Source organism: Oncorhynchus nerka, linkage group LG7 (assembly GCF_034236695.1).
Source record: "Oncorhynchus nerka isolate Pitt River linkage group LG7, Oner_Uvic_2.0, whole genome shotgun sequence".
NCBI classification, from domain to species: Eukaryota; Metazoa; Chordata; class Actinopteri; order Salmoniformes; family Salmonidae; genus Oncorhynchus; species Oncorhynchus nerka.
This window is the reverse complement of record NC_088402.1, coordinates 25,712,164-25,739,653: the sequence shown is the minus strand read 5'-3', so window position 1 is coordinate 25,739,653 and position 27,490 is coordinate 25,712,164. Positions and strand designations below refer to the sequence as shown.

General features: G+C 41.7%; 1 protein-coding gene across 1 annotated transcript; it reads right to left on the bottom strand.

Annotated features, from left to right (window-relative positions):
• Positions 1 to 38: 38 nt before the first annotated feature.
• On the bottom strand, positions 39 to 26,762 carry LOC115131359 (mannosyl-oligosaccharide 1,2-alpha-mannosidase IA-like). Its single transcript, XM_029663027.2, has 12 exons — positions 26,001 to 26,762; positions 23,767 to 23,863; positions 23,263 to 23,378; positions 22,826 to 22,906; positions 20,670 to 20,764; positions 15,918 to 16,041; positions 15,685 to 15,778; positions 15,421 to 15,536; positions 14,919 to 15,138; positions 5,256 to 5,428; positions 1,625 to 1,740; positions 39 to 1,279 (listed from the first exon to the last, which is right to left on the bottom strand). The coding sequence occupies exons 1-12, from the start codon at positions 26,523 to 26,525 to the stop codon at positions 1,141 to 1,143; spliced, it is 1,896 nt and encodes a 631-aa protein (XP_029518887.1). The 5' UTR covers positions 26,526 to 26,762; the 3' UTR covers positions 39 to 1,140.
• Positions 26,763 to 27,490: the final 728 nt, after the last annotated feature.

Sequence of the window (27,490 nt, the reverse complement as noted above, 5' to 3'; positions counted from 1 at the left end):
TGTGGGAGGGCCATGCCCTTATTGCCCAGTGTTCATCAGGCAATATTTACTTAATGCAACATCCAAAGTCCTACTAAAAATACACAGCCCCTGAAGTTGAGTGGAAACACTATTTGCAGATATGCAATGACACCAGGGTTCAATTCCTGAATCTACACATTTTGTCTTCCTTTAATATATATCTCCGTTTCCCATCTATCAAATAAAGCATATAAGATACTATTTAAAAATCAGTAGCCTATCTTAATATTACAGAAATTAATAAATTACTATTGATTATGAGTCTCAGATTTGTAATCAACTGAGCCATCAGGGAAGAAATCAAATATTACTTTTCCCAAGTCATTTTAAGTAATGAAGGGTAAGCTAATTTATAGTGCACATGTAGAGAAAGTAAGAGGGAGGTGGTAGTTGTGAGCATGTAATCATTTTCACTAAGCTCTCTGTTCACAATTTCCCTCTTTCTCCTGGGACTGCAGCTTTCTATAAATCAATTTCCAAGCCATGGATCGTGTTCAGGATAAAAATTGATCGATGAGAAGTGTTTTGCATCGTGAGTCAGAGAAGTGCTGAAATCCATCAGAAATACTTACATTTATATTTTAGTCCTTTACTAGACACTTTCCAGAGTGACTTACAATTAGTGAAATTATCTGATAATAAAATTAACTGGCATGGACAGAAAATCCTACACTGAAAAAACAACATTTTTTATCATAGCAGACAGATTTAATGCACAATGGACGTATCACAAATAAATATTGACACTCAGACAGCTGATGTTCAGCTCATTCCCTGTGATATGGGAATTTCCCTCACAGAGGCAAAATAAGTGGATATATATACACTCATTGTTGGTTTCTGATGATTCACAGAAACAAAAACAGCTTTCACAGTGAAGACAAAATCAGTTCAACAGTATCCACAGAGATATGTGTCTCACTGACCATCCATCTCCTGCAGTTTAATCAAAGTGACTAGGGCCAGAAAGGGGGCTCCCAATCATTTCTTAGGGCTTTTTGAGGCCAGGCCTCAGAGATGAAAACATAAAGGCAAAATGTTTAGGCCAAACACTGGAGCTAAGCCTGACAATGAACATACACCATATATGGTCCATTTCAAAGGAGCCCTATAAGCCTGTCAATGAGTCCAATTGGGTCTGTGTCCTCTCTCCTGAGAGCAGTTCCTGGGGATGACAGGTAGAGGGTGTGCTTCTGTGTTAAACACCCAGTCCTTCAGAGGCAGGAGATCGTCGTCAGAGAACAGCAGGTACAGATACCTATAACACACCAGAGAAAGAGGACAGAGGAGGAGAGGAAAACACTATTAAAATTAGGTACAAAAGGAAGCAAACACTGACACATATTACAAACTCTATACAATAAATGTACAATAGCGTTATGTTATGGTTATTGCTAGTGTAAAGCGCAGAGAAAATACAAAGATAGAGAAGGGAGGACAGGAAAACACAATTAAGATGAGATATATAGACAGGGACAAAGTAAAAACAGACAGAGATGACAAACTCTGTACAATACTGTTATGTTATGGTTATTGCTAATGAAAAACACAGAGAAATGACAAAGATAACACACGTGATGCTTGTATCTTTTCCTTCACTCACTTGAGTGTTTCTGCCAGAAAGAAACTCTGCTGTAAGTTGTCGTGTTGGATTATATGGCCGTAGACATCAATGATACCAGAGAACCCTGTGGCAAGTCGACAGTGTTGCTCCAGAGCCTGTAAAATAAAAGTACAATCCCATCTTCAACTAACCGCAAAAATCAGACCAACATTTCCATTTTACATGTAGATGGTTTTATGGTTTGGTTATTTTAGGGTAAATCACACATAGGACTACAGTATCAAAATGGGCTGAGAAGAAATATATCACATTTCCATTTTACATGTAGATGGTTTTATGGTTCGGTTATTTTAGGGTAAATCACACATAGGACTACAGTATCAAAATGGGCTGAGAAGAAATATATCACAGGATCATAGGTCAATTTATTGTAATGTATTTATCATTGCTATACAGTGCCTTCGGAAAGTATTCCGACCCTTTGACTTTTCCCATATTTTATGTTACAGCCTTATTCTAAAATGGATTAAAAATACAATTTCCTCAGCAATCTACACACAATATCCCAAACTGACAAAGCAAAAACAGATTTTTAGATTTTTTTGCAAATGTTTTACAAATAAACAACAGAAATACCTTATTTACATAAGTATTCAGACCCTTTGCTATGAGACTCGAAATTGAGCTCAGGTCCATCCTGTTTCCATTGATCATCCTTGAGATGCTTCTACAACTTCATTGGAGTCCACCTGTGGTAAATTCAATTGATTGGACATGATTTGGAAAGGTACACACCTGTCTATACAAGGTCCCACAGTTAACAGTACAAGTCAGAGCAAAAACCAAGCCATGACGTCGTAGGAATTGTCCGCAAAGCGCAGAGACAGGATTGTGTCGAGGCACAGATCTGGAGAAGGGTACCAAAGCATTTCTGCAGCACTGAAGGTCCATAAGAACACAGTGGCCTCCATGATTCTTAAATGGAAGAAGTTTTGAACCACCAAGACTCTTCCTTTAGCTGGCCGCTTGGCCAAACTGAGCAATCGGGGGAGAAGGGCCTTGGTCAGGGAGGTGACCAAGAACCTGATGGTCACTCTGACAGAGCTCTAGAGTTCCTCTGTGGAGATGGGAGAACCTTCCAGAAGAACATCCATCTCTGCAGCACTCCACCAATTAGGCCTTTATGGTAGAGTGGCCAGAAGGAAGCCACTCCTCAGCAAAAGGCACATGACAGCCTGCTTGGAGTTTGCCAAAAGGCATCTAAAGACTCTCAGACCATGAAAAACAAGGTTCTCTGGTCTGACGAAAGCAAGATTGAACTCTTTGGCCTGAATGCCAAGTGTCACGTCTGGAGGAAACCTGGCACCATCCCTACTGTGAAGCATGGTTGTGGCAGCATCATGCAGCGGGGATGTTTTTCAGCGGCAGGGACTGGGAGACTAGTCAGGATCGAGGGAAAGATGAACAGAGCAAAGTACAGAGAGATCCTTGATGAAAACCTGCTCCAGAGCGCTCACAACCTCAGACTGGGGCGAAGGTTCACTTTCCAACAGGACAACGACCCTAAGCACACAGTGAAAATAACGCAGAAGTGGCTTCGAGACAAGTCTCTGAATGTCCTTGAGTGGCTCAGCCAGAGGCCGGACTTGAACCCGATCTAACATCTCTGGAGAGACCTGAAAATAGCTGTGCAGCAACGCTCACCATCAAACTTGACAGAGCTTAAGAGGATCCGCAGAAAAGAATGGGAGAAACTCCCCAAATACAGGTGTGTCAAGCTTGTAGCATCATACCCAAGAAGACACCAGGCTGTAATCGCTGCCAAAAGTGCTTCAACAAAGTACTGAGTAAAGGGTCTGAACACTTACACTACCGTTCAAAAGTTTCGGGTCACTTAGAAATGGCTTTGTTTTTGAAAGAAAAGCAAATGTTTTTGTCCATTAAATCAGAAATACAGTGTAGACATTGTTAATGTTGTAAATGACTACTGTAGCTGGAAACAACTGAATTTTAATGGAATATCTAAATAGGCGTACCAAGGCTCATTATCAGCAACCATCACTCCTGTGTTCCAAAAGTACATTGTGTTAGTTAATCCAAGTTTATAATTTTAAAAAGTCTAATTTATCATTAGAAAACCCTGTTGCAATTATGTTAGCACAGCTGAAATGTGTTGTGCTGATAAAGAAGCAATAAAACTGGCCTTCTTTACACTAGTTGAGTATCTGGAGCATCAGCATTTGTGGGTTCGATTACAGGCTCAGAATGGCCAGAAACAAAGACATTTCTTCTGAAACTCATCAGTCCATTCTTGTTCTGAGAAATGAAGGCTATTCCAATGCGAGAAATGGCCAAGAAACTGAAGATCTTGAACAACGCTATATACTACTCCCTTCACAGAACATCGCAAACTTGTTCTAACCAGAATAGAAAGAGTGGGAGACCCAGGTGTACAACTGAGCAACAGGACAAGTACATTAGAGTGTCTAGTTTGAGAAACAGACGCCTCACAAGTCCTCAACTGGCAGTTTCATTAAATAGTACCCGCAAAACACCAGTCTCAACGTCAACAGTGTAGAGGCTTCTCCGGGATGCTGGCCTTCTAGGCAGAGTTGCAAAGAAAAAGCTGTATCTCTGTCCGGTGTCTATGTTCTTTTGCCCATCTCAATCTTTCCTTTTTATTGGCCAGTGTGAGATATGGCTTGTTCTTTGCAACTCTGCCTAGAAGGCCAGCATCCCAGGGGTCGCCTCTACACTGTTGACGTTGAGACTGGTGTTTTGCGGGTGCACCAGGACATCCCACTCCTCTTTCTATTCTGGTTAGAACCAGTCTGCTCTGTGAAGAGAGTAGTACACAGCATTGTACAAGATATTCAGTTTCTTGGCGATTTCTCGCATGGAAAAGTGAACGCACCAATTTGTAAGTCGCTCTGGATAAGAGCGTCTGCTAAATGACTTAAATGTAAATGTAAATGAAAAGCCTTCATTTCTCAGAACAAGAATAGACTGACGAGTTTCAGAAGAAAGTTATTTGTTTCTGGCCATTCTGAGCCTGTAATCGAACCCACAAATGCTGATGCTACACATACTCAACTTGTCTAAAGAAGGTCAGTTTTATTGCTTCTTTAATCAGGACAGCAGTTTTCAGCTGTGCTAACAGAACTGCAAAAGGGTTTTCTAATGATCAATTAGCCTTTTAAAATGATATACTTGGATTAGCTAACACAACGTGCCATTGGAACACAGGAGTGATGGTTGCTGATAATGAGCCTCTATACGCCTATGACATATTCCATAAAAATGCAGCCTTTTCCAGCTACTATAGTCATGTACAACACTAACAATGTCTACACTGTATTTCTGATCAATTTGATGTTCTTTTAATGGACTTTTTTTGTTGCTTTTCTTTCAAAAACAAGTGACACAAAAAAATGTAACAGTAGTGTATGTAAAATGTCATATTTAGTTTTTTTTTTAAACATTTAATAAATTAGCACAAAAAAAAAAAAAAAAAACATACTGCATTATCATTATGGGTTAGTGTGTGTAGATTGTTGAGGGGAAAAAACAACTTAATGAATTTTAGAATAAGGCTGGAATATAACAAAAATGTGGAAAAAGTCAAGGGGTCTGAATACGTTCCGAAGGCACTGTAAATGTATGGCCTCACCTCCAGAGCCTCCCAGCCCCACTCTCTGTACTTGGGGTCATGGGTCAGTCTCCACATGTACATGTAGCTCTCCACGACCTCTGGCCTCAGGATGTAATGCCTTTCGTTTACTCTGGGTGCTGTAGCCTCCGCTCCATCATCAAACCGGAACACCTCTGGGCCCAGCTTAGTGGCTGTTGGATTTTTAGGTTGGATTAGAATGGACAATGCATTATGCTAAACGTATTGTTTGATCTCCAGCACCTGTTGAGGAAACACTGGATATGCATATATTTAATATTTGTCATATTGTGCATATTTAATATTTTTTGTATTGTGCATATTTAATATTTTATTATTGTGCATAATTATGTAATATGCTGGAGAATAGTCATATTAGAGAGAAAGCTGTATGAATACAATTGTTTCTGCCAAGGTGCTAAACTCAGGGATTGAGACCGGGGTTCAATCCCTGGGCAGTATGTACCTAGAGAAGGGAGCGTTACAGCTAGATCACACCCTACAATCTTACAGGTTCACTTTATTCCCTGCAACTACTTGCAGATGCTCTTATAATACTTTATACTTATATAAATATACTTCTACTCTAGATGTCCCTGGATGTCTATAGGCTACCCATATGCATATCTGTAAACACAGTACCAGTCAAAAGTTTGGACACACCTACTCATTAAAAGGGGTTTTATTTTGACTATTTTCTAGATTGTAGAATAATAAGACATCAAAGCTATGAAATAACACATATGGAATCATGTAGTAACCAAAAAGGTGTTATACAAATCAAAACATACGGTATATTCTTCAAAGTAGCCACCCTTTGCCTTGATGACAGCTTTGCACATCGTTGGCATTCTTTCAACCATCTTCACGAGGAATGCTTTTCCAACATTCTTGAAAGAGTTCCCACATATGCTGAGCACTTGTTGGCTGCTTTTTTCTCCAAACTAATCCCAAACCATCACAATTGGGTTGAGTTCGGGTGATTGTGGAGGCCAGAACATCTGATGCAGCACTCCATCACTCTCCTTGGTCAAATAGCCCTTACACAGTCTGGAGGTGTGTTTTGAGTCATTGTCCCATTGAAAAACAAATGATAGTTGAACTTAGCGCAAACCATATGGGATGGCATATCACTGTCAAATGCTGTGGTTGCCATGCTGGCTAAGTGTGCCTTGAATTCTAAATAAATCACTGACAGTATCACCAGCAAAGCACCCCCACACCATCACACCTCCTCCATGCTTCACGGTGGGAACCACACATGCGGAGATCATCATTTCACCTACTCTGCATCTCACAAAGACACGGCGGCTGGAACCAAAAATCTCACACCTGGACTCATCAGAACAAAGGACAGATTTTCACCAGTCTAATGTCCATTGCTTGTGTTTCTTGGTCCAAGCAAGTCTCTTCTTCTTATTGGTGTCCTTTAGTAGTGGTTTCTTTGCAGAAATTTGACCATGAAGGCCTGATTCACGCAGTCTCCTTGAACAGTTGAGGTGTGTCTGTTACTTGAACTCTGTGAAGCATTTATTTGGGCTGCAATCTGAGGTGCAGTTAACTCTAATGAACTTATCCTCTGCAGCAGAGGTAACTCTGGCTCTTCTTTTCCTGTGGCGGTTCTCATGTGATCCAGATTCATCATAGTGCTTGATTGTTTTTGCGACTGCACTTGAAGAAACTTTCAAAGTTCTTGACATTTTCCGGATTGGCTGAACTTCATGTCTTAAAGTAATGATGGACTGTCATTTCGCTTTGCTTACTTGAGTTGTTCTTGCCATAATATGGACTTGGTCTTTTACCAAATAGGGCTATCTTCTGTATACCACCCCTACCTTGTCACAACACAACTGATTGGCTCAAACGCATTAAGAAGGAAAGCAATTCCACAAACAATCTTTTAACAAGGCAAACCTGTTAATCAAAATGCATTCCAGGTGACTACCTCATGAAGCTGGTTGAAAGAATGCCAAGAGTGTGCAAAACTGTCATCAAGGCAAAGGGTACCCACTTTGAAGAATCTCAAATATAAAATAGATTTTGATTGGTTTAACACTTTAGTTACAACATGATTCCATATGTTATTTCATAGTTTTGATGTCTTTAAAAAAAACCTAGACTGAGTAGGTGTGTCCAAACTTTTGACTGGTACTGTATACAGTGCATTTGGAAAGTATTCAGACCACTTGACCTTTTCCACATTTTGTTACAGTACATCTATATTCTAAAATGGATTTTAAAAAAAAATCCTCATCAATCTACACAAAATACCCCATAACGACAAAGTGAAAACAGAGTTTTAGATTTCTTTTCAGATTTATGAAAAAATAAAACTTTGCTATGAGACTTGAAATTGAGCTCAGGTGCATTCTATTTATTATAATCATCCTTGAGATGTTTCTACAACTTGATTGGAGTCCACCTGTGGTAAATTCAATTGATTGGACATGATTTGGAAAGGCACAAACCTGTCTATATAAGGTTCTACAGTTGACAGTGCATGTCAGAGCAAAAACCAAGCCATGAGGTCGAAGGAATTGTCCGTAATGCTCAGAGACAGGATTGTGTCAAGGCACAGATCTGGGGAAGGGTACCAAAAAATGTCTGCAGCATTGAAGGTCCCCAAGAACAGAGTGGCCTCCATCATTCTTAAATGGAAGAAGTTGGAAGAAGTTTGGAACCACCAAGCGGCACATGGCAGCCTGCTTGGAGTTTGCCAAAAGGCACCTAAAGGACACAGACCATGAGAAACAAGATTCTCTGGTCTGATGAAACCAAGATTGAACTCTTTGGCCAGAATGCCAAGCGTCACGTCTGGTGGAAACCAGGCACCGCTCATCACCTGGCCAATACCAACCCTATGGTGAAGCATGGTGGTGGCAGCATCAAGCTGTGGGGATGTTTTTCAGTGGCAGGGACTGGGAGACTAGTCAGGGTCGAGGGAAAGATGAACAGAGCAAAGTACAGAGAGATCCTTGATGAAATCCTGAGCCCTCTAGAGCAGGTTATCAGACTGGGGCAAAGGTTCACCTTCCAACAGGACAACGACCCTAAGCACACAGCCAAGACAACGCTGGAGTGGCTTCGGGACAAGTCTCAATGTCCTTAAGTGGCCCAGCCAGAGCCCGGACATGAACCCGATCTAACATCTCTGAAGAGACCTGAAAATAGCTGTGCAGTGACGCTCCCCATCCAACCTGAAAGAGCTTGAGAGGATTTGCAGAGAAGTATGGGAGAATATCCACAAATACTGGTGTGTCAAGCTTGTAGCGTCATACCCAAGAAGACTCGAGGCTGTAATCACTGCCAAAGGTGCTTCAACAAAGTACTGAGTAAAAGGGTCTGAATACTTATGTAAATGTGATATTTCAGTTGTTGTTTTTTAAAATAAATTAGCAGAAATTTAGAAAAAACAGTTTTTGCTTTGTCATTATGGGGTATTGTTTAGATTTATGAGGGGGGAAAACTATTTAATCTATTTCAGAATAAGGCTGTAACGTAACAAAATGTGGAAAAAGCCGAAGAACATGGCTGACATTTTACGTTCTCCAAACCAATTGTGCAATTTTATTATTTTTTGCTTTTTGTGTAACTTTTTATTTATTTTTTACTGATTGTTTACATAATATTGCTGCTACCGTCTCTTATGACCAAAAATAACTTCTGGACATCAGAAAAGCGATTACTCAATACAGACTGGAAGAAACTTTTTCCTTTAATGAGTCTGACGAGAAGGATGTCCTGCTTTCAATGGAACAGGCCCAGATCCATGCCTTTTGCGTGAAGAAAAGATGCAGGAAAAGGGGAAGCAAATCGGGGATCTTTCTGAGAAGCCGGAGGCGAGCGAGTAAACTCCCAATGCCTTCCATTCTCCTTGCTAACATGCAATCGTTAGAAAATTAAATTGATGACCTACTATTAGGGGCGGCAGGGTAGCCTAGTGGTTAGAGCGTTGGACTAGTAACCGGAAGGTTGGGTTAACTGCCTGAACAGGCAGTTAACCCACTGTTCCTAGGCCGTCATTGAAAATAAGAATTTGTTCTTAACTGACTTGCCTAGTTAAATAAAGGTAAAATAAAAAATACAATTAAGATTATCCTACCAAGAGGACATTAAAAACAGTGACATCTGTTTCACCGAGACGTAACTGAACGAAGAAACAGACCATATAGAGCTGGCGGGATTTTCCATGCACCGGCAGAACAGAGACGCTACCTCTGGTAAGACGAGGGGTGGGGGTGTCTTTTTGTCAATAACAGCTGGTGCGCGATGTCTAATATTAAAGAAGTCTCGAGGTATTGCTCGCCTGAGGTAGAGTACCTTATGATAAGTAGTAGACCACATTATCTACCAAGAGAGTTCTCATCTGTATTATTCGTAGCCGTCTATTTACCACCACAAAGCGAAGCCAGCTCTCAACCAACTCTATCAGGCCATAATCAAAGAAGAAAATGCTCACCCAGAAGAGGCGCTCTTAGTGGCCGGGGACTTTAATGCAGGCAAACTTAAAATCAGTTTAACCACATTTTTACCAGCATGTCACATGTAACCAGGGAAAACAAAATCCTAGCCCAACTTTACTCCACACACAGAGATGCATACAAAGCTCTCCCCCGCCCTTCATTTGGCAAATCTAACCACAATTATATCCTCCTGATTCCTGCTTACAAGCAAAAACTGAAGCAGGGAGTACCAGTGACTCACTCAATACGGAAGTGGTCTGATGACGCGGATGCAACACTACAGGACTGTTTTGCTAGCACAGACTGGAATATGTTCCGGGATTCATCTAATGGCATTTAGGAACACACCACCTCAGTCATCGGCTTCATCAATAAGTGCATCGATGATGTCATCCCCACAGTGACTGAACGTACATATCCCAACCAGAAGCCATGGAATACAGGCAAAATCTGCATCGAGCTAAAGGCTAGAGCTGCCGCTTCAAGGAAAGGGAGACTAATCTGGACGCTTATAAGAAATCCCGCTATGCCCTCAGACGAACCATCAAACAAGCAAAGCGTCAATACAGGATTAAGATTGAATCCTACTACACCGGCTCTGACGCTCGTACGATGTGGTAGGGCTTGAAAACTATTACGGACTACAAAGGGAAACCCAGACGCGAGCTGCCCAGTGACGCGAGCCTACCAGACGAGATAAATGCCTTTTATGCTCGCTTCCAGGCAAGCAACACTGAAGCATGCACGAGAGCACCAGCTGTTCTGGATGACTGTGTGATAACGCTCTTGGTAGCCGATGTGAACAAAACCTTTAAACAGGTGAACATTCACAAAGCCGCTGGGCCAGACGGATTACCAGGACGTGTACTCAAAGCATGCGCAGACCAACTGTCAAGTGTCTGCCCTGACATTTTCAACCTCTCCCGGACGGAGTATGTAATACCTACATGTTTCAAGCAGGCCACCATAGTCACTGTGCCCAAGGAAGCGAAGGTAACCTGCCTAAATGATTACCGCCCCGTGACACTCACGTAGGTAGCCATGAAGTGCTTTGAAAGGCTGGTCATGGCTCACATCAACAGCATCCTCCCGGACACCCTAGACAAACTCCAATTCGCATACCGCCCCAACAGATCCATAGATGACGCAATCTCAAACGCACTCCACACCGCCTTTTCTCACCTGGACAAAAGGAACACCTATGTGAGAATGCTGTTCATTGACTACAGCTCAGCGTTCAACACCATAGTGCCCACGAAGCTCATCACTAAGCTAAAGACTCTGGGATTAAACACCTCCCTCTGCAACTGGATCCTGGACTTTCTGACGGGCCGCACCTAGGTGGTAAGAGTAAGCAACAACACGTCTGCCACGCTAATCCTTAATACCGGGGCCCCTTTGGGGTGTGTACTTAGTCCCCTCCTGTATTCCCTGTTCACCCACAACTGTGTGGCCAAACACGACTCCAACACCATCATTAAGTTTGCTGACGACACAACAGTGGTAGGCCTGATCACCGACAACGATGAGACGGCCTATAGGGAAGAGGTCAGAGAACTGGCAGTGTGGTGCCAGGACAACCTCTCCCTCAATATGAGCAAGACAAAGACCTGATCGTGGACTACAGGAAAAGGTGAGCCAATCAGGCCCCCATTAACTTGTTATGGCTGCAATCCCATTATCGGTATAAGTGTCACCAACAACCGCTGAATAGCATAGTGCTACATAAAATAAATATTACTATAAATATTTATATTCATGAAATCACAAGTGCAATATAGGAAAACACTGCTTAGCCTTTTGTTAATCCACCTGTCGTGTCAGATTTTGAAATGATGCTTTACAGCGAAAGCAATCCAAGCGTTTGTGTAAGTTTATCGATCGCATGATAAAACATTAAGTACACTTAGCATCAGGTAGCTTGGTCACGAAAATCAGAAAAGCAATCAAATTAATTGTTGACCTTTGATGATCTTCGGATGTTTTCACTCACGAGACTCCCAGTTACACAGCAAATGTTCCTTTTGTTCCATAAAGATTATTTTTAGATCCAAAATACCTCTGTTTGTTTGTCACGTTATGTTCAGAAATCCACAGGAAAGAGCGGTCACGACAACGCAGACAAATTCCAAATAGTTTCCATAATGTCCACAGTAACATGTCAAACATTTTTTATAATCAATCCTCAGGTTGTTTTTAAAATATATAATCGATAATATATCAACCGCAAATGTCTTTCACAGTAGGAGAGGGAAAAGCAAAAGCTATCCAAATTCTGTTGCGCGAGCAAAACTCATGTGACCACTTGTTATCGTTCTGGCTCATTTTTCAAAACAAAAGCCTGAAACTATGTCTGAAGACTGTTGACACCTTGAGGAAGCGATAGGAAAAGGAATCTGGTTCATATCCCTTTAAATGGAGCAAAGGGAGGCTAAGGAACATGGAGTTTTCAAAATAGAAGCCACTTCCTGTTTTGATTTTCCTCAGGGTTTCGCCTACAATATCAGTTCTGTTATACTCACAGATAATATTTTGACAGTTTTGGAAACTTTAGAGTGTTTTCTATCCAATACTACTAATAATAATATGCTTATATTAGCAACTGAGACTGAGAAGCTGGCCATTTACAATGGGCACCTTTTCATCCAAGCTACTCAATACTGCCCCTGCAGCCATAAAAAGTTAATGCAACCACTGTAAACGCGCGTTCAGGTCCAGCCGAACGTCGGACGAAAAGTTCAAAAAGTTATATTACTGGTTGCAGAAACATATCAAACTACGTATAGAATCAATCTTTAGGATGTTTTTATCATAAATGTTCAATAATGTTCCAACCGGAGAATTCCATTGTCTGTAGAAAAGCAATGGAACGAGAGCTACCACTCATGTGAATGCACGTGACTGAGATCGAGGCTGCTGCCAGACCTCTGACTCAATCCCCTCTCATTCGGCCCCCCTTCACAGTAGAAGCCTGAAACAACATTCTAAAGATGATTGACATCTAGTGGAAGCCTTAGGAAGTGCAAAATGACCCATATCCCACTGTGTATTCAATAGGGGCTGAGTTCAAAAACTACAAACCTTAGATTTACCACTTCCTGTTTGGATTTTTTTCTCTGGTTTTTGCCTGTCATATGAGTTCTGTTATACTCATAGACAACATTCAAACAGTTTTAGAAACTTCAGATTACGCTTTATCGGGCAGCAAGGTAGCCTAGTGGTTAGAGTGTTGGACTAGTAACCGAAAGGTTGCAAGTTCCCGAGCTGACAAGGTACAAATCTGTCGTTCTGCCCCTGAACAGGCAGTTAACCCACTGTTCCTAGGCTGTCATTGAAAATAAGAATTTGTTCTTAACTGACTTGCCTAGTTAAATAAAGGTAAAATAAATAAATAAAATTATCCCAGCATTCAAACCATCACACAATATGGTCAAAAACGGTTTTCAAATACTTGGACTTCCCGGATCGGGAAGAGCACCATGGTAACAAGGAGAAAGAGAACAAATTCACGTTTAAAAAGCAAGGGGGTACGGTACGTCATACCGTGATCCATTTGGCGTCAATCTGTCTGTTACAAACATACAAGTAAAAGTTACTCCTCTCACTGCAAAGGAGGGAGAATCAGTCCTGATCTCCTTCTGCAAGACTTCCTGTCCAAACTTGAGCTATTTCGTCCAAGTCCAAGGTCACGTTTCTACAGGCAGTCAGAAAAGAGCATTCAGGCAGCTACTTCTTTATTGTAAGAGGCTTTGAGAATTTCACTTATTGTGAAATATGGCCCCAAGAACACTTCAGTGTCAGTCAGTGTTAAAATAGAGGAGGGCAGTCCGTGACTCTGACCTGCAGCAGTGATGCCAACCCACCAGTGAAGTCTTAAACGTGGTACATGAGCAATGGGACTGAAGTCGTACAGACAGGAGAAGGAAGAGAACAGTACATAAGTGTCTGTCTGGGAGGCATGATCCAGTACTAATGTATGGCTGAGAACAAGATATGAGCTCAGAACTCTACCCTCTTGGACCTTAACATAGGTGTGTCTTCACAGTGTCTGTTTTGCTTTCTGTACTGGCTGTGGTGGGCGCTGCCCTGGCTGCTAAAGCTTCAGTTCTCATCTACTGTACACTGAAGAGGAGAAGCAGGAAGTAATGTCAGAGAAGGAAGTGATGTTAGAATAGGAAGTGATGTCAGAGGAGAAAGTACTGTCAGAGGAGTTAGTGCTGTCAGATGTGTGTGAGGACCAGAGCCTCTATTTATGAAACCCTTGACAACATCTTTGCAGACCCTGATGAGTATGACGACATACAGCGTGACACCTACACAGGCCTTCAGAGAGATCAGAGTGACACCTACACAGGCCTTCAGAGAGATCAGGGTGACACCTACACAGGCCTTCAGAGAGATCAGAGTGACACCTACACAGACCTTCAGAGAGATCAGGGTGACACCTACACAGGCCTTCAGAGAGATCAGAGTGACACCTACACAGGCCTTCAGAGAGATCAGGGTGACACCTACACAGGCCTTCAGAGAGATCAGGGTGACACCTACACAGGCCTTCAGAGATCAGGGTGACACCTTTTCACATACAATGGCAATATGAATGTCCCTCAAACATTTTCTCAAACCCCTAACTTCGTACTTAAGTTCCATATGACTTAATTGTGTCAGGTAAATATCTAAGGCAATGAAATTGAATAAAATGTGTAATGCTATATAATGTTATGTAAGAGATGTGACAATGTTATTGTTTTGTTATTGATCATGCCATTTATGAAAGCTTGTTAAGTATTAACTAATGGTAATTCATCATTAGTCCATCATTTTAGTGGATTCTTACTGTTAACACCTTTACATGTGACTAACTATTAAACCTGTCAAGCAATAACTAATGATGTAATGCCATATCTGGTTGGGGGTGGGGCTTTGTTGGAGCATAGGACTGAGAGTGGTAGAGGATTTGTTGTTTGTTTTCGCCCTTTGCCTGCAAAATACTGAAAAGCCAAATAGAAAAACCTTGTTTAAAAAAGTATTAACTAATGGCGATTCATTTTGAATCCATCCTCTTTGTGGGGCCCTATAGTAAAAACTTTAACTAATGAATTGTGAATATGCCATGACAGCATGTCAATTACAACACCCTGTAAGGCATTTGATTGGGCTTTGAACTGTGTTTTGAGTATATATATAGATGTGTTCCTACGTGTACGCCTGTAGGACTCGTGGCAGGTATGGGTGATGTTAGCAGCCAGGTCCAGTTGGTGCTGCCTGGTCTCTGGACTGCCGTGTTCAGCCCCGATCCCGATCATCCCTCCAGAGAAGCAGGCCAGGTGACCCATCCTGTGGTCTAGGATACCCCCTCTCCACTCAGCCACGTAGATCAGCCCCCCAGGAGACCTCTGGACTAGGTTATTCTCTATGGCCTAAAGCAGTGTACAGTAGATGGGTATCATTAGTAAAAAACATGTGAAGAGTTTCATTCCAAAACGCGATATATCCATTTTCAGAAATGTTGGTAAATTGATATTAGTAAAAAAATATATATTTTTCATCAAATGTCTTTGCCTCTTTTCGCAATCTCTCTTCTCCTGCTCTGTTCTATGGTTCTGTTCTTGTTCTCACGCTTCACCTATTGCTTTTCTGCTGTTATAGCATTATATGGCATAGCATGCAACCATAGACTGGCCATAGACTGGTATGTGTACCTCCAGTGCAGCATAGTACATTCTTTTAGCAACTTCATCTGTCCTGTCTGACATCAGGTAGGATTTTATTAGATACTCGTAGAAACTGTCACCAAGGGCCCCAATGGAGACATAATCTGAAAAAGATAAGCAATAACGCATGATCTGCCATGCCATGTAACACAAGTGGCTGTTCGCAGACAGGACAATAACATCAAAGAACAATGTAATCCCTCTTAGTTTAATGAAGGACTGCAATCACTCAATAGTCAGATGGTGACTTACGCTGTTCCCAATTCCCACTGACTGGGTTGAGAGCGTTTGGGTAGAGGCCACGTGGCTTGTCCAGCTGGTTCAGGTGTTTCCTAATATTCATAACCTGAGGGTGTAGAGAAGTAAGAGGGCGAGAGAGACAAAAAACAAGTTCATTTATTTAACAGTTGAGCTCATTACATCTGATTTTAAAGACTTGAAAACAAAAGCATTATATGTGAGGCTTGTGGAGTTACAGCACTCACCTTCTCGGTATAAATGGGATCATTGGTGAGTTCTGACAGATGAACAAACTCCAGATGCAGGGTTCCAAACTCTGCTAGAACACTGCTCCTCCCCAAATCCCCTCCGGACCACCTCCTGGAATCACTAAAACAGGAACAGACATGAGAGAGAAATGCTAGCCTGACAACTCACACTAAATTCCTCCGCTGCTTTGTCGTTTGCTACATACTTTAGTCTGAGGCAGCCATCATTGAAGTCGTTTGTGGTGACGTGGAGCGATTGGATCGTCTCTAACCAATCAGAGTATCAAAGCCAATTACGATTATTCAAACCGCCCACGTGTGTTCTGGCTCTAGCCCAACCCATTCTGTTTCTGGACCAATCAGACAGCCCCGAACTTGTTCACATTCGCTGAAGCGTCTGGGAGGTACTCAGATCCAGAACCATTCCGGAGAAGTCCGTGGGCACGGCGTAGTGTTTTGCCGGTGCAAGGAGTCTGGGTAGCCAGGCAAGAGAAATGTAACATTTGAAACCTGCCTACTGTATTGTAGAAGTTGTACCAGCAATAACATATAAATTATGCATTGGGCACATTCAGAATTGTATGAACAAAATGATCCTCCCAATTTGCAAGTTCTACATTTGTTGAAATGTGAGGGTGAAGTTGCTAATATTGTTCGGTTAGCTGAATTACACCATGACATCCAGGGGTCTCTGTATTTTTTATATATAGGCCTAATAATAAAGAGGTCATTTAAACTGTAAAAATGAATTTCCTTTTAATGTGGCAAAAACACAACCAGTCATGATATTTTCATCTGACTGTCAAACAAATCACTTCAAAAAGGTAGGCATGTTTGTCTACTAGAAAATAATTCCAGCATTCAAACTGCATGGCATTTGATGAATGAATTTATTTGCAAATTATGGTGGAAAATAAGTATTTGGTCAATAACAAAAGTTTCTCTCAATACTTTGTTATATACCCTTTGTTGGCAATGACAGAGGTCAAACGTTTTCTGTAAGTCTTCACAAGGTTTTCACACACTGTTGCTGGTATTTTGGCCCATTCCTCCATGCAGATCGCCTCTAGAGCAGTGATGTTTTGGGGCTGTTGCTGGGCAACACGGACTTTCAACTCCCTCCAAAGATTTTCTATGGGGTTGAGATCTGGAGACTGGCTAGGCCACTCCAGGACCTTGAAATGCTTCTTACGAAGCCACTCCTTCGTTGCCCGGGCGGTGTGTTCGGGATCATTGTCATGCTGAAAGACCCAGCCACGTTTCATCTTCAATGCCCTTGCTGATGGAAGAAGGTTTTCACTGAAAATCTCACGGTACATGGCCCCATTCATTCTTTCCTTTACACGGATCAGTCGTCCTGGTCTCTTTGCAGAAAAACAGCCCCAAAGCATGATGTTTCCACCCCCATGCTTCACAGTAGGTATGGTGTTCTTTGAATGCAACTCAGCATTCTTTGTCCTTCAAACACGACGAGTTGAGTTTTTACCAAAAAGTTATATTTTGGTTTCATCTGACCATATGACATTCTCCCAATCTTCTTCTGGATCATCCAAATGCTCTCTAGCAAATTTCAGACGGGCCTGGACATGTACTGGCTTAAGCAGGGGGACACGTCTGGCACTGCAGGATTTGAGGCCCTGGCGGCGTAGTGTGTTACTGATGGTAGGCTTTGTTACTTTGGTCCCAGCTCTATGCAGGTCATTCACTAGGTCCCCCCGTGTGGTTCTGGGATTTTTGCTCACCGTTCTTGTGATCATTTTGACCCCACGGGGTGAGATCTTGCGTGGAGCCCCAGATCGAGGGAGATTATCAGTGGTCTTGTATGTCTTCCATTTCCTAATAATTGCTCCCACAGTTGATTTCTTCAAACCAAGCTGCTTACCTATTGCAGATTCAGTTTTCCAGCCTGGTGCAGGTCTACAATTTTGTTTCTGGTGTACTTTGACAGCTCTTTGGTCTTGGCCATAGTGGAGTTTGGAGTGTGACTGTTTGAGGTTGTGGACAGGTGACTTTTATACTGATAACAAGTTCAAACAGGTGCCATTAATACAGGTAACGAGTGGAGGACAGAGGAGCCTCTCAAAGAAGAAGTTACAGGTCTGTGAGAGCCAGAAATCTTGTTTGTTTGTAGGTGACCAAATACTTATTTTCCACCATAATTTGCAAACAAATTCATTAAAAATCCTACAATGTGATTTTCTGGATTTATCCCCCTCATTTTGTCTGTCATAGTTGAAGTGTACCTATGATGAAAATTACAGGCCTCTCTCATCTTTTTAAGTGGGAGAACTTGCACAATTGGTGGCTGACTAACTACTTTTTTGCCCCACTGTATATGTAGGCCTACTGGTAGCCAGTGATGTAGCGGCAAAAAAAATGGGTAAACTCTGATTGATGGTCGCGGTAAAAAAAAAAAGTAACTCTCCGTATACTTACAATGCATTATTAAATTTTTATTTTATTTTTTAAATGTGGGTAAATGGCATTTACTTGCTTTTACTCTCCACTAGGACTACAACAATGCCGATAGCCGAGCCTCTCAGCCAAGGCAATTTTAAAGACATCAACACACGCAGAATAGCCTACATTCAAAATAATAAGTTACTTGAATCTAAATCATGAGTTGTCCATAATTCATGAGTTAATGCTTGGGAGACTTCACAGATCATGTGACATAAAACACTACCTTTCTTTCCTTACATTAATGACATTTATGACAGTGTTATTTATCATTGTTAAGCATTTGACAATTGAATTAGAACATTGAACCTAAAACCTGTACGAATCATTGATCTTGGAGATCTCTGAAAATGCACTGTAAGTGTAACTATGCCTACGTAACATTTCATGATGTTTCGCTGTGAAAACAGTTCTCATGAGCACACAAATCCAAAATAATGTAGGCCTATGCCATTGCAAAATGTAATGCTTCTAACCGAAATAGTCAACTATAGGCCTACTGTCATTAACGTATAATTGTTGGATGGATTGGATGTGCATTGGTGTCTAGCTGTGGGCTAGTTGTCTCTTGATATTGTTGACCATCATCTGATCGAGGAAATAAAACAAATATTGATAGAACATAATGAAGCTAAATAAAATGGTCTGTTACTTCCGACGCAGAGATCACCAGTACCCTCGCGCATCTGAAAAACAAAACAACGAGCGCTCCAAACAGCTGACCGACAAAAGCAAACAATGATAAATCAACGGATAAATCAAATGCATTGGAATAAAGGCTATTTTTAACAAAGTCGCATGGCAAACAAATGTCGAAAATGAGGAAGTACAAAGGAACATCTACACATAAAGGAGGTCAGCTGAGGCCGAAATTCAGCACTACTGGATGGACAGCACCACCACATATAAATACATTTTCTAAACCATGACAGATAGGTGGGGGGTATTCATTTCATTGGTAAATATGAAAATAAAATATTCCAATGTATTTACCACTGCATTCTAAACAAATAGGAAACATGTCAAATTGACATTATTTTGAGACCCTCCCTAAAGTTGGACTTTTGTTGCATTTAGGGGATTTAACATCTCATTCAGGGGAGCTGAGCCCCTGACTCCCCTGTAATTCGCACGATGGTTAGCTGAATAACTTACATCCAACTCAAATTGGCTACGTAATATTTATGTACTAATGTATCATTTTCTCTGCTCTTCTGCAAAGGTGCTGGCTATCATGCTCTCTAATGCACATGGTGGAAATATCAGTGTCTTGCCCTAAAATGAGTAATTTCACAGGCTTATTATTTCAGTGTTTATTGGAGGTAGCTGTAGTCAGACAGAATTATATGCGGTAAGCTCTAACCAGCTTTGATCACACAGAATAACCATTTCTAACTGTGAAAAGCCTTAATTGGCTAGGCGGATAAGAACTTGTTGTGACAGAAAAGCGTTGATTGGATATAATTACCATTATAGGCTGAGACAATCTATAGTTGTGTCTTGGATATCCTTATTTTTGTCCACTTGTCAGCAGACAGCACGGTTCATGTCTGAAATATTATCTTGTCTTTCTGATGAAAGAACCTGGAGAATAATCATAATGAGTCTATTCTGCGATAGATTAGGAGCAGATCCTGACCTGTTAGTCTTTCTCTTCGACCCAGACCTGTTCCTCATTCACTTCCATAATATTCTATATTTAGATCTGGAGGAGGGGGATGTTGATCTTCCTCCACTCTGAGCCTCTGTCATTCCCAGACACCTGACACATCGATCCGAGATACGCATTTGACTGACAGCTGGGGAGAGGGAAGCTGACAGGCTGCCAGGAGCACCAGCTTAGCTTACCCTCCCTCTAATGGCCATGGCAGATTGCTTCACACTTCTCACTGACTTCACACTTACTTTCCCTAGGGACTAGGAGGGAGAGCTGGGCCATCAGGCAAAACTGAATATAATGACTCTCACTTCCGCAGTGAAAATGCGTTTTGAGTAAAAAGGAACAGGATGGATTTCCTCTCTCGCTCCGATCCAAACGTCTTTTCCACTGTGGTTTTAATAGTATTACCGGGATTAGATAAATCCAGAGTTCATCAAGTGTAATGCATGATGACACACTGCAAATAATTAGATCACGATATATAGTCCTGCAATCTATTTACAGTCCAAGAATTACACTACCTACAACAGCATAGCTACAATGTGTCCGTTTATGTATATTGCTTCAGTGAAGACTACCATGCTCCAGCAGAAGAGGTATTGTATACCAAACTAGGAAATGCTACCCACCCGGCTAGGTTGACAACTCCATGTGGTATGCCTGTGGGAGTGTTGAAGGCAGGTAACAGACTTCTCCCCAGCTCCACCACTTTCCTTTTAAACACCTGGAGAGACAATAGAGCTGTTCAGTTCAGTCCAGTTAAATCAGTTCAGTTAAGTCAGTTCAGTTTGGTTGAGACAGCTCAGTTGAGTTTGGTTCAGTTGAGTTCATCTAAAGTAGTAGATGAGTGACTTTATGGGACAGCTCAGGGCTTCATGCCCTCTTCTATCCCTCTTCTCAGTGTCTGTCTGGTTACAGGTGGGGTTTGGCAAGGGACAAGGAAAGGGGAGGAGTGTTGTAGTCTTCGTTGTAGTTCACCTTTTGTAGACTGCATCTTCTATGCTGAAACCACATTGTCAGTGTATCACTTTTCAGGAAGTGTTAATAACAGCTGTGGCAAATTTGGTGTCCCATTTATCGTTTCCTGTCCTGCATGTCCCCAAAGGAAAGGTGCCTAATGACTCTCCTTGTTGTATCCAGCAGGGCTGCGACAATACCAGTGTTACACAAATTTTTACATAGCAAAAATAAAAACACAAAGTCTTTGGTCCTTTAAAACCTGCTTTATGTCAAATATTGTGTTTGTTCTATAGCTTAGAAATAAATACAAGTGACTCTGGATGACAACATAATCATGTTTGTTTTCAACATTAAATCCCTCTTTATGTTTTGTTTCCATACCACAATACTAACAAATATCTCAACACTGGTATCATACCATGCCCTAATATCCAGGTGGACCACATAAGTATTATCTAATGAGACACAACATGTATAAATCCACAGGCACAGCTTGACAAACTCACAAAATATGACATGCAGCTAAAAGAAAGAATTTCACCAAAGTAAAGCCAAAGCTATTCAAAGAAGAGCTTAGGACACTGTGTGCCTGTAGCAGTGTTCCGTCTATCTGAAATGCTGCATTCTTTTAAAACAAATCACTGCCTCTGTTTGAGAAAAAAAGCAGCCAGCAACCACAAACAAGCAGTCTTGATATATATAAGCCTCAATATAAAAGTCAGAGAAAACTCTCTGCAGGATTTAATGAAACTGGTACTGTGATGAGTATGTTATGTTTACTTTCATTTCTGAAAAGACTGTATCAAGATAATAATCCAGCTCTCTCTTTACAATTATTTAAGGCTTGAACAAGTGTCCTTGAAATTGCACAGCCTGTAATCACATCAAGAACTGAGAGCACAACCTTGTCAAGAAAAGTGCTCTGGCAGAGGAAGGTAATACTGATAGTCATGTTGCCATGGTAATCTGAAAATATACTGTCATCTCACCCAGTGTAACTGATCACCATACAAGGAGAAAAACGGGCTGTTGGGAGCTGTCCATGGTGCCGAATGTCCTCCCAACGGTCATACCTGGGGCTGTATGTGTTAAATGTCTCAGAGCAGGAGTCCTGATCTAGGATCAGGTTCCCCCTGTCCATATTATCGTAATCATTGTGATCTAAAAGGCTAAACTGATCCTAAATCAGCACTCCTACTCTGAGACACTTGATACAGCCCCAGACTTTAAGACACTGTTTAATTAGAGAAGGCACAACTGAGCCCTAAAACGATATTCTTTTTTAATTTATTTTTTATTTTATTTTTTCCTTTATTTAACCAGGCAAGTCAGTTAAGAACAAATTCTTATTTTCAATGACGGCCTAGGAACAGCGGGTCATAGTCTGGTTCTTGATCCTGTTCCCAGCTGTGATAACTGACCATCCCCACAATGGATCAACTGCAATGGAATCATTCTACGACAGAGCCTGCTTAGTTCCGAAAAAGAATGCCTTGATTGTGGATAAATTCCAGAACTCAATCAACCTACATAATTTCAGTGGTGTGTGTGGTATTGATGGAATTCTCTAATCTGTCCATTATCGATGCATTATAGGATATATAAGTTTTGACAACTGCACACATCAACCAGGATGTGATGGCGGTTCTCTTTGATTCTAGGTCATTTATTTGAACGGCCACATTATCAGGCAAGAGGATGTAGAGCTGTTTTCCGGAAGACAGATATCTTTAGGCCTCATAACGGGGGAGACATTATAGCTGAGTAATACTGCTGTTAAGCAATGTAGAAATGTGATGAATAAACTATGATGGATGGATCTCACCTCCTCTCCTGTTAGGTAGTAGGCAGACAGCAGGCCACCCACGTAGCGGATATTCACTTCAAACAGAGACGCCTCTCCACCCTGTGGGGGAAAGAAAGAAAGAAAGAAAGAAAGAAAGAAAGAAAGAAAGAGCGAGAGATTGCTTTTCATTACAGACGATGGATACTTTCTATTGTGTCTGACGAGCTGTCGGAGGTTTGGTTCCAGGGTTATTTAAGGATATTTTTCATTTTCTTCTCAGTGGACATAATCTCCCTGCCTGAACCATGATTGATATGCAGGTCCAGCATTCTCAGAGTGACGTCCCTAGCGTCCCAGCGTGTCTTGCACGCTGTTCTTGATTAGATTTAAACAGCTGGATTAGATTTAAAGTGGCCTATGTATAGCCCCACTGACAACATTAATTATTTGTAATAAGGGAAAAATGACCCACTTACTACATTGAGGTTCAGGTTGTTCTCCACCCACTCCTTGGCCTCCTGGTACTCTTCACCAAGCCCCATAATGTAGAGGGTATCAAGAGAGTCCACAATAGAGGCACCTCTTAACCCACCTGTGACACCAACACACCAACACACAATGGACTGCACTGCAGACTAGAAACATTAACTGCTATGGACTGCACTGCAGAGACATTAACTACAGACATTAGTTTGTAAACTTTCATGTAGGTAGAGTATGTTCAGAAGCAGGGTACTGGTATTTTTTATTTTTACCTTTATTTAACTAGGCAAGTCAGTTAAGAACAAATTCTTATTTTCAATGACGGCCTAGGAACAGTGGGTTAACTGCCTGTTCAGGGGCAGAACGACAGATTTGTACCTTGTCAGCTCGGGGGTTTTGAACTTGCAACCTTCCGGTTACTAGTCCAACGCTCTAACCACTAGGCTACGCTGCCGCGTAGTATGCCATATAGTACGTCCAGGGAGCCATTTACTCACCAAATGTCCTGCCATCATTGCCATTCCTGGAGAGTGGTCGCAGCTCATTCTCCCCCCATGCGTAGCGCTTATAGTTGTCCCAAGCAAACTTCATCATCTGAAATAAAAATACATGTGGTAGAATCTCAGTGAAATAAGTATACTAGTTTTAGTGAATAACAAACAGATGACAACCTTTAATTAGCTTCAATATCGAAATTGAACAGCTCATTGCAGTGGTTTCATAATCTCCATGAAATGATATCATTGCAATAGGATGAGGTCATTCAAAGAATCACATTTCTGTGATCTGAGGGCTCCCTCAGGAACCACCAGTGACATTAGTAACAACCAACACCCATTCATCTCCTCACCCTACTTATTCACGTGGCCTGGGCTAATGCATAGAATGGCTTTCACATTATATTATCGGAATTATGCATCTAATTTTGCCAAACTAACTTCTCTCACCATGGGTCTGTTTATATCTCAAGAGCTAATAACCTACTCCATGAAACAACTCCTCTGCCTGAAGTCCTTGTCAACAATCTACCAACAGTGAGTCGCAATAAGCAGTAACTGTACCGGTATATCAGTTTGTTTCTTATTACCTCTTGGCATAGATTAGCAGTTATCTTGAGGTAACTGTCGGTAACTGTGTGAGGGAAAGAAAAAGGCTGTAGTTCTGTTGACACTGGTTCTGACTTTTGTGGTGATAGGAAAATGTGTGAGACAGGTGGAGAGAGCAGGGAGAGATGAACTTTGGAGTATGTGTTGCTTTATTCATCAAAACAGCAGTACCAGTGAGGAAGACAGACTGGCCTATTCATGATATTTCACCGGTAAAGCCTTGGGGTTGACCTTTGTAATCAAGATGACCTATTCTGGATGGGATCTTTGGCACCTCTGAATCATCTGCCTTCAATAAAGTATCAGACGGCCTTATTTCCCCTCCAGAGGTTTGGTAATGACACGGAGCATCCATTGACCAGAACATTAGGAAGAAAGAAAGATCTTGAATAAAAATTGAAGGGGTTTTAGTTTGACATTTAAGCTTGCTTGGCTTTGTTGCAGCCGTGTCAATGTCATTTTATACTTCCTCACAATGAATATTCAAATGAGGCCAAAGATAAGTCACATTCTCCTTGCCAAGAAATGAACACGAACCCAAGTTAGACCAATCTCTGGCAGTATAACTCTTAACTGATATGATACTGTAATAGCTTTTGGGCCTCTATTTCTATGAAAGAAAGCTTCTGTTTGACTGTAAGTAGCCCTATTTATGAAAAACAGATCAAAAGAATAAAGGTGTCAGCTTCATTCAGGAGAATCGTGGCTGAATAGCAACATAGATCACTCAGTCTACAGTTGCTCTACAGTCATGGGCTTTGCAAATAGTTTGCCGGGTAAATAATATATCTCTATTCTCTGTTTGAATGAAAGAAGCTAGTGTACGTTGTGTGTGGGAATATTCACCCCCCTAGTTGCTGTGTATGTGTGTGTGTGTGTGTGTGTCTTTGGAGACATTTGTAATAAGTAGTGTCAGGTAAAGGCTAAGGTGAACAGCGGATGTGACTGTTGGGAGTCAGGAGAATCATCATGTTTGACAGTCAGGAGGAGCCTGTGCCCCAGAATAAGGAGGTGCACTGTACGTCCTAAATGGCATCCTATCCCCTATATAGTGCACTACTACTCATAGGGCTCTGGTCAAAAGTAGTGAAATATGTAGGGAATAGGTTACCATTTGGGACAGAGACCCAGTGTCTGGACAACTGGAGCAGCCCTGCCAATCAAACAGCATTACCTCAAGAGATCTGTACCGTAGGCTTTATGACCCCTGCACCCCACCTCTGCCAACCCACATACACTTACAATGCAGCACCATTATTGACCTGGAGATTTGTAGCCTGCTGATGAATTTGTCTGGCTTTTCAAAAGATGCCAACTGCATTCCCCCATGGGCAACAGTGAGGAGACACCTTATCGTTTTCAGTCTGGGGGCTGTGCTAGAATCCAGGCTATTTAGTATAAAATTCACAATAGATTATAATTCATTTAAAAGTGTGAATCATTGAGTAGACCTACAGCCTCAAGCATGTTGTTGCCATTAACAGTTATTTGCTCAAAGACATTGATTGCTCAAGCTATTATTATCCTCCTGCCTTCTCCACATAAACCTGTCTGTAACACAGCGTTATCCTATCCTATTATGATACCATATGGCAATGCATAGGCCTATCACCACCGACTCTTACCTCTTTGACTTTCTCCCGACGCTGCAGAGATTCAGGATCACTAGGTTTTCCATAATTTGCGCCATATGGCGGTTTCAGCATACAATTCCTCAACTTCACTCTCACAGGTGAGCGCGCCCGACTCGATACCACCACGCCCCTTGTATGCACCTTGTCGTCGGCAGCGTCACCTTCAGACGTATGTTCCATTGAAACTGTTCCTTGACTACTTTCCTTGTTATTATTTGTCTGTTTTCCATTTGAAGATGAGAGTTGTGATTGTATACGTAGCACTCCAATATCGAACCGAGCGGCTCCAATGAGCCCAATGGGTGAGCTGGGCTGTGCACTTTGTCCATTCATCGAGTCGGTGATAACTGCCGAGTTGTCCGAATTATGTTGAAAAATACGTTTCAAACGAGATGTTTCAGGCAAAAAGAACAAAGCTCCAAATCCCAGACTTCCGAGAAACAGTAAGAATAGAAATGTCTGCAGTAAACGAAGCCCCACGAACGAAGTTTTACCTGCGAGCGTTTTGAAAATCATCTCGTCTCAGTTTGCCAACACAACAGCTACATTGTTGATAAAGTCAATTGTTGTCTCCTTACATTTTCCCTCGTGGCCGTTACAACATAAAGAAAATAATTGAACTTATTTAGTTTGAGTAGAATTCCAACGTTAAATCTTCCCAGAGTATGGCGATTTTATGAACGCACGAGTCATTCTTAATCAGGTCTCGTTCACTCAAGCATGTTTAGAATTGTGATACACTGTACAGTACGCGTGTGAAGCTAGCCACAATAAGGATTAGCCACAATAGTGGAATTTGTGGTTCGGCTTCAAAATAATAGTCCCCAATTGAAACTGATGAACGGATACAAATAGTGTAATAATTTTACATTTTAGTCATTTAGCAGACGCTCTCACCCATAGCGACTTACAGTTAGTGAGTGCATTCATCTTAGGATAACTAGGTGGGACAAGCACATATCACAGGCATAGTAAGTAAACTTCTCAATAAAGTAGCTATCAGCAAAGTCTGAGCTAGATAGAGAGGGGGGGGGGGGGGGTATTTAAGATACTCTTTGAAGAGGTAGGGTTGCACATGCTCTGAGAAGATGGGCAGGGACTCTGCTGTCCTAGCTTCAGGAGGAAGCTGGTTCCACTATTGGGGTGCCAGGACAGAGAAGAGCTTGGACTGGGCTGAGCTGAGCTGCACTTCAGTAGGGGTGGGAAGGCCAAGAAACCGGAGGTGGCAGAACAGAGTGCTTGGGTTGGGGTGTAGGGTTTGAGTAGGGAGGGGCAGTTCCTCTTGCTGCTCCATAGGCAAGCACCAAGGTCTTGTAGTGGAAGCAAGCTTTAAGTTGCAGGGATTTGATGGCACAAGCGGGGAGCCCAGCTGGGCTCCATATTTGGATTAGAGAATGCTAAACAACAATGGAATGTTGTTATATAACTTAAAAATACACACAATTCATTTGAGAAACAGTATAAAAACAGTTTAAAATCCC

What these genes read in the sequence shown, in the direction of transcription:
- LOC115131359 (XM_029663027.2), bottom strand. Translation starts at nt 26,525, where the DNA reads ATGATTTTCAAAACGCTCGCAGGTAAAACTTCGTTCGTGGGGCTTCGT. An exon ending in ACTACCTAACAGGAGAGGAG is followed by an intron (nt 20,765 to 22,825) that starts GTGAGATCCATC and finishes TTGTCTCTCCAG; the next exon opens with GTGTTTAAAAGGAAAGTGGT. An exon ending in CGAGTCCTACAGGCGTACAC is followed by an intron (nt 5,429 to 14,918) that starts GTAGGAACACAT and finishes AAAATCCAACAG; the next exon opens with CCACTAAGCTGGGCCCAGAG.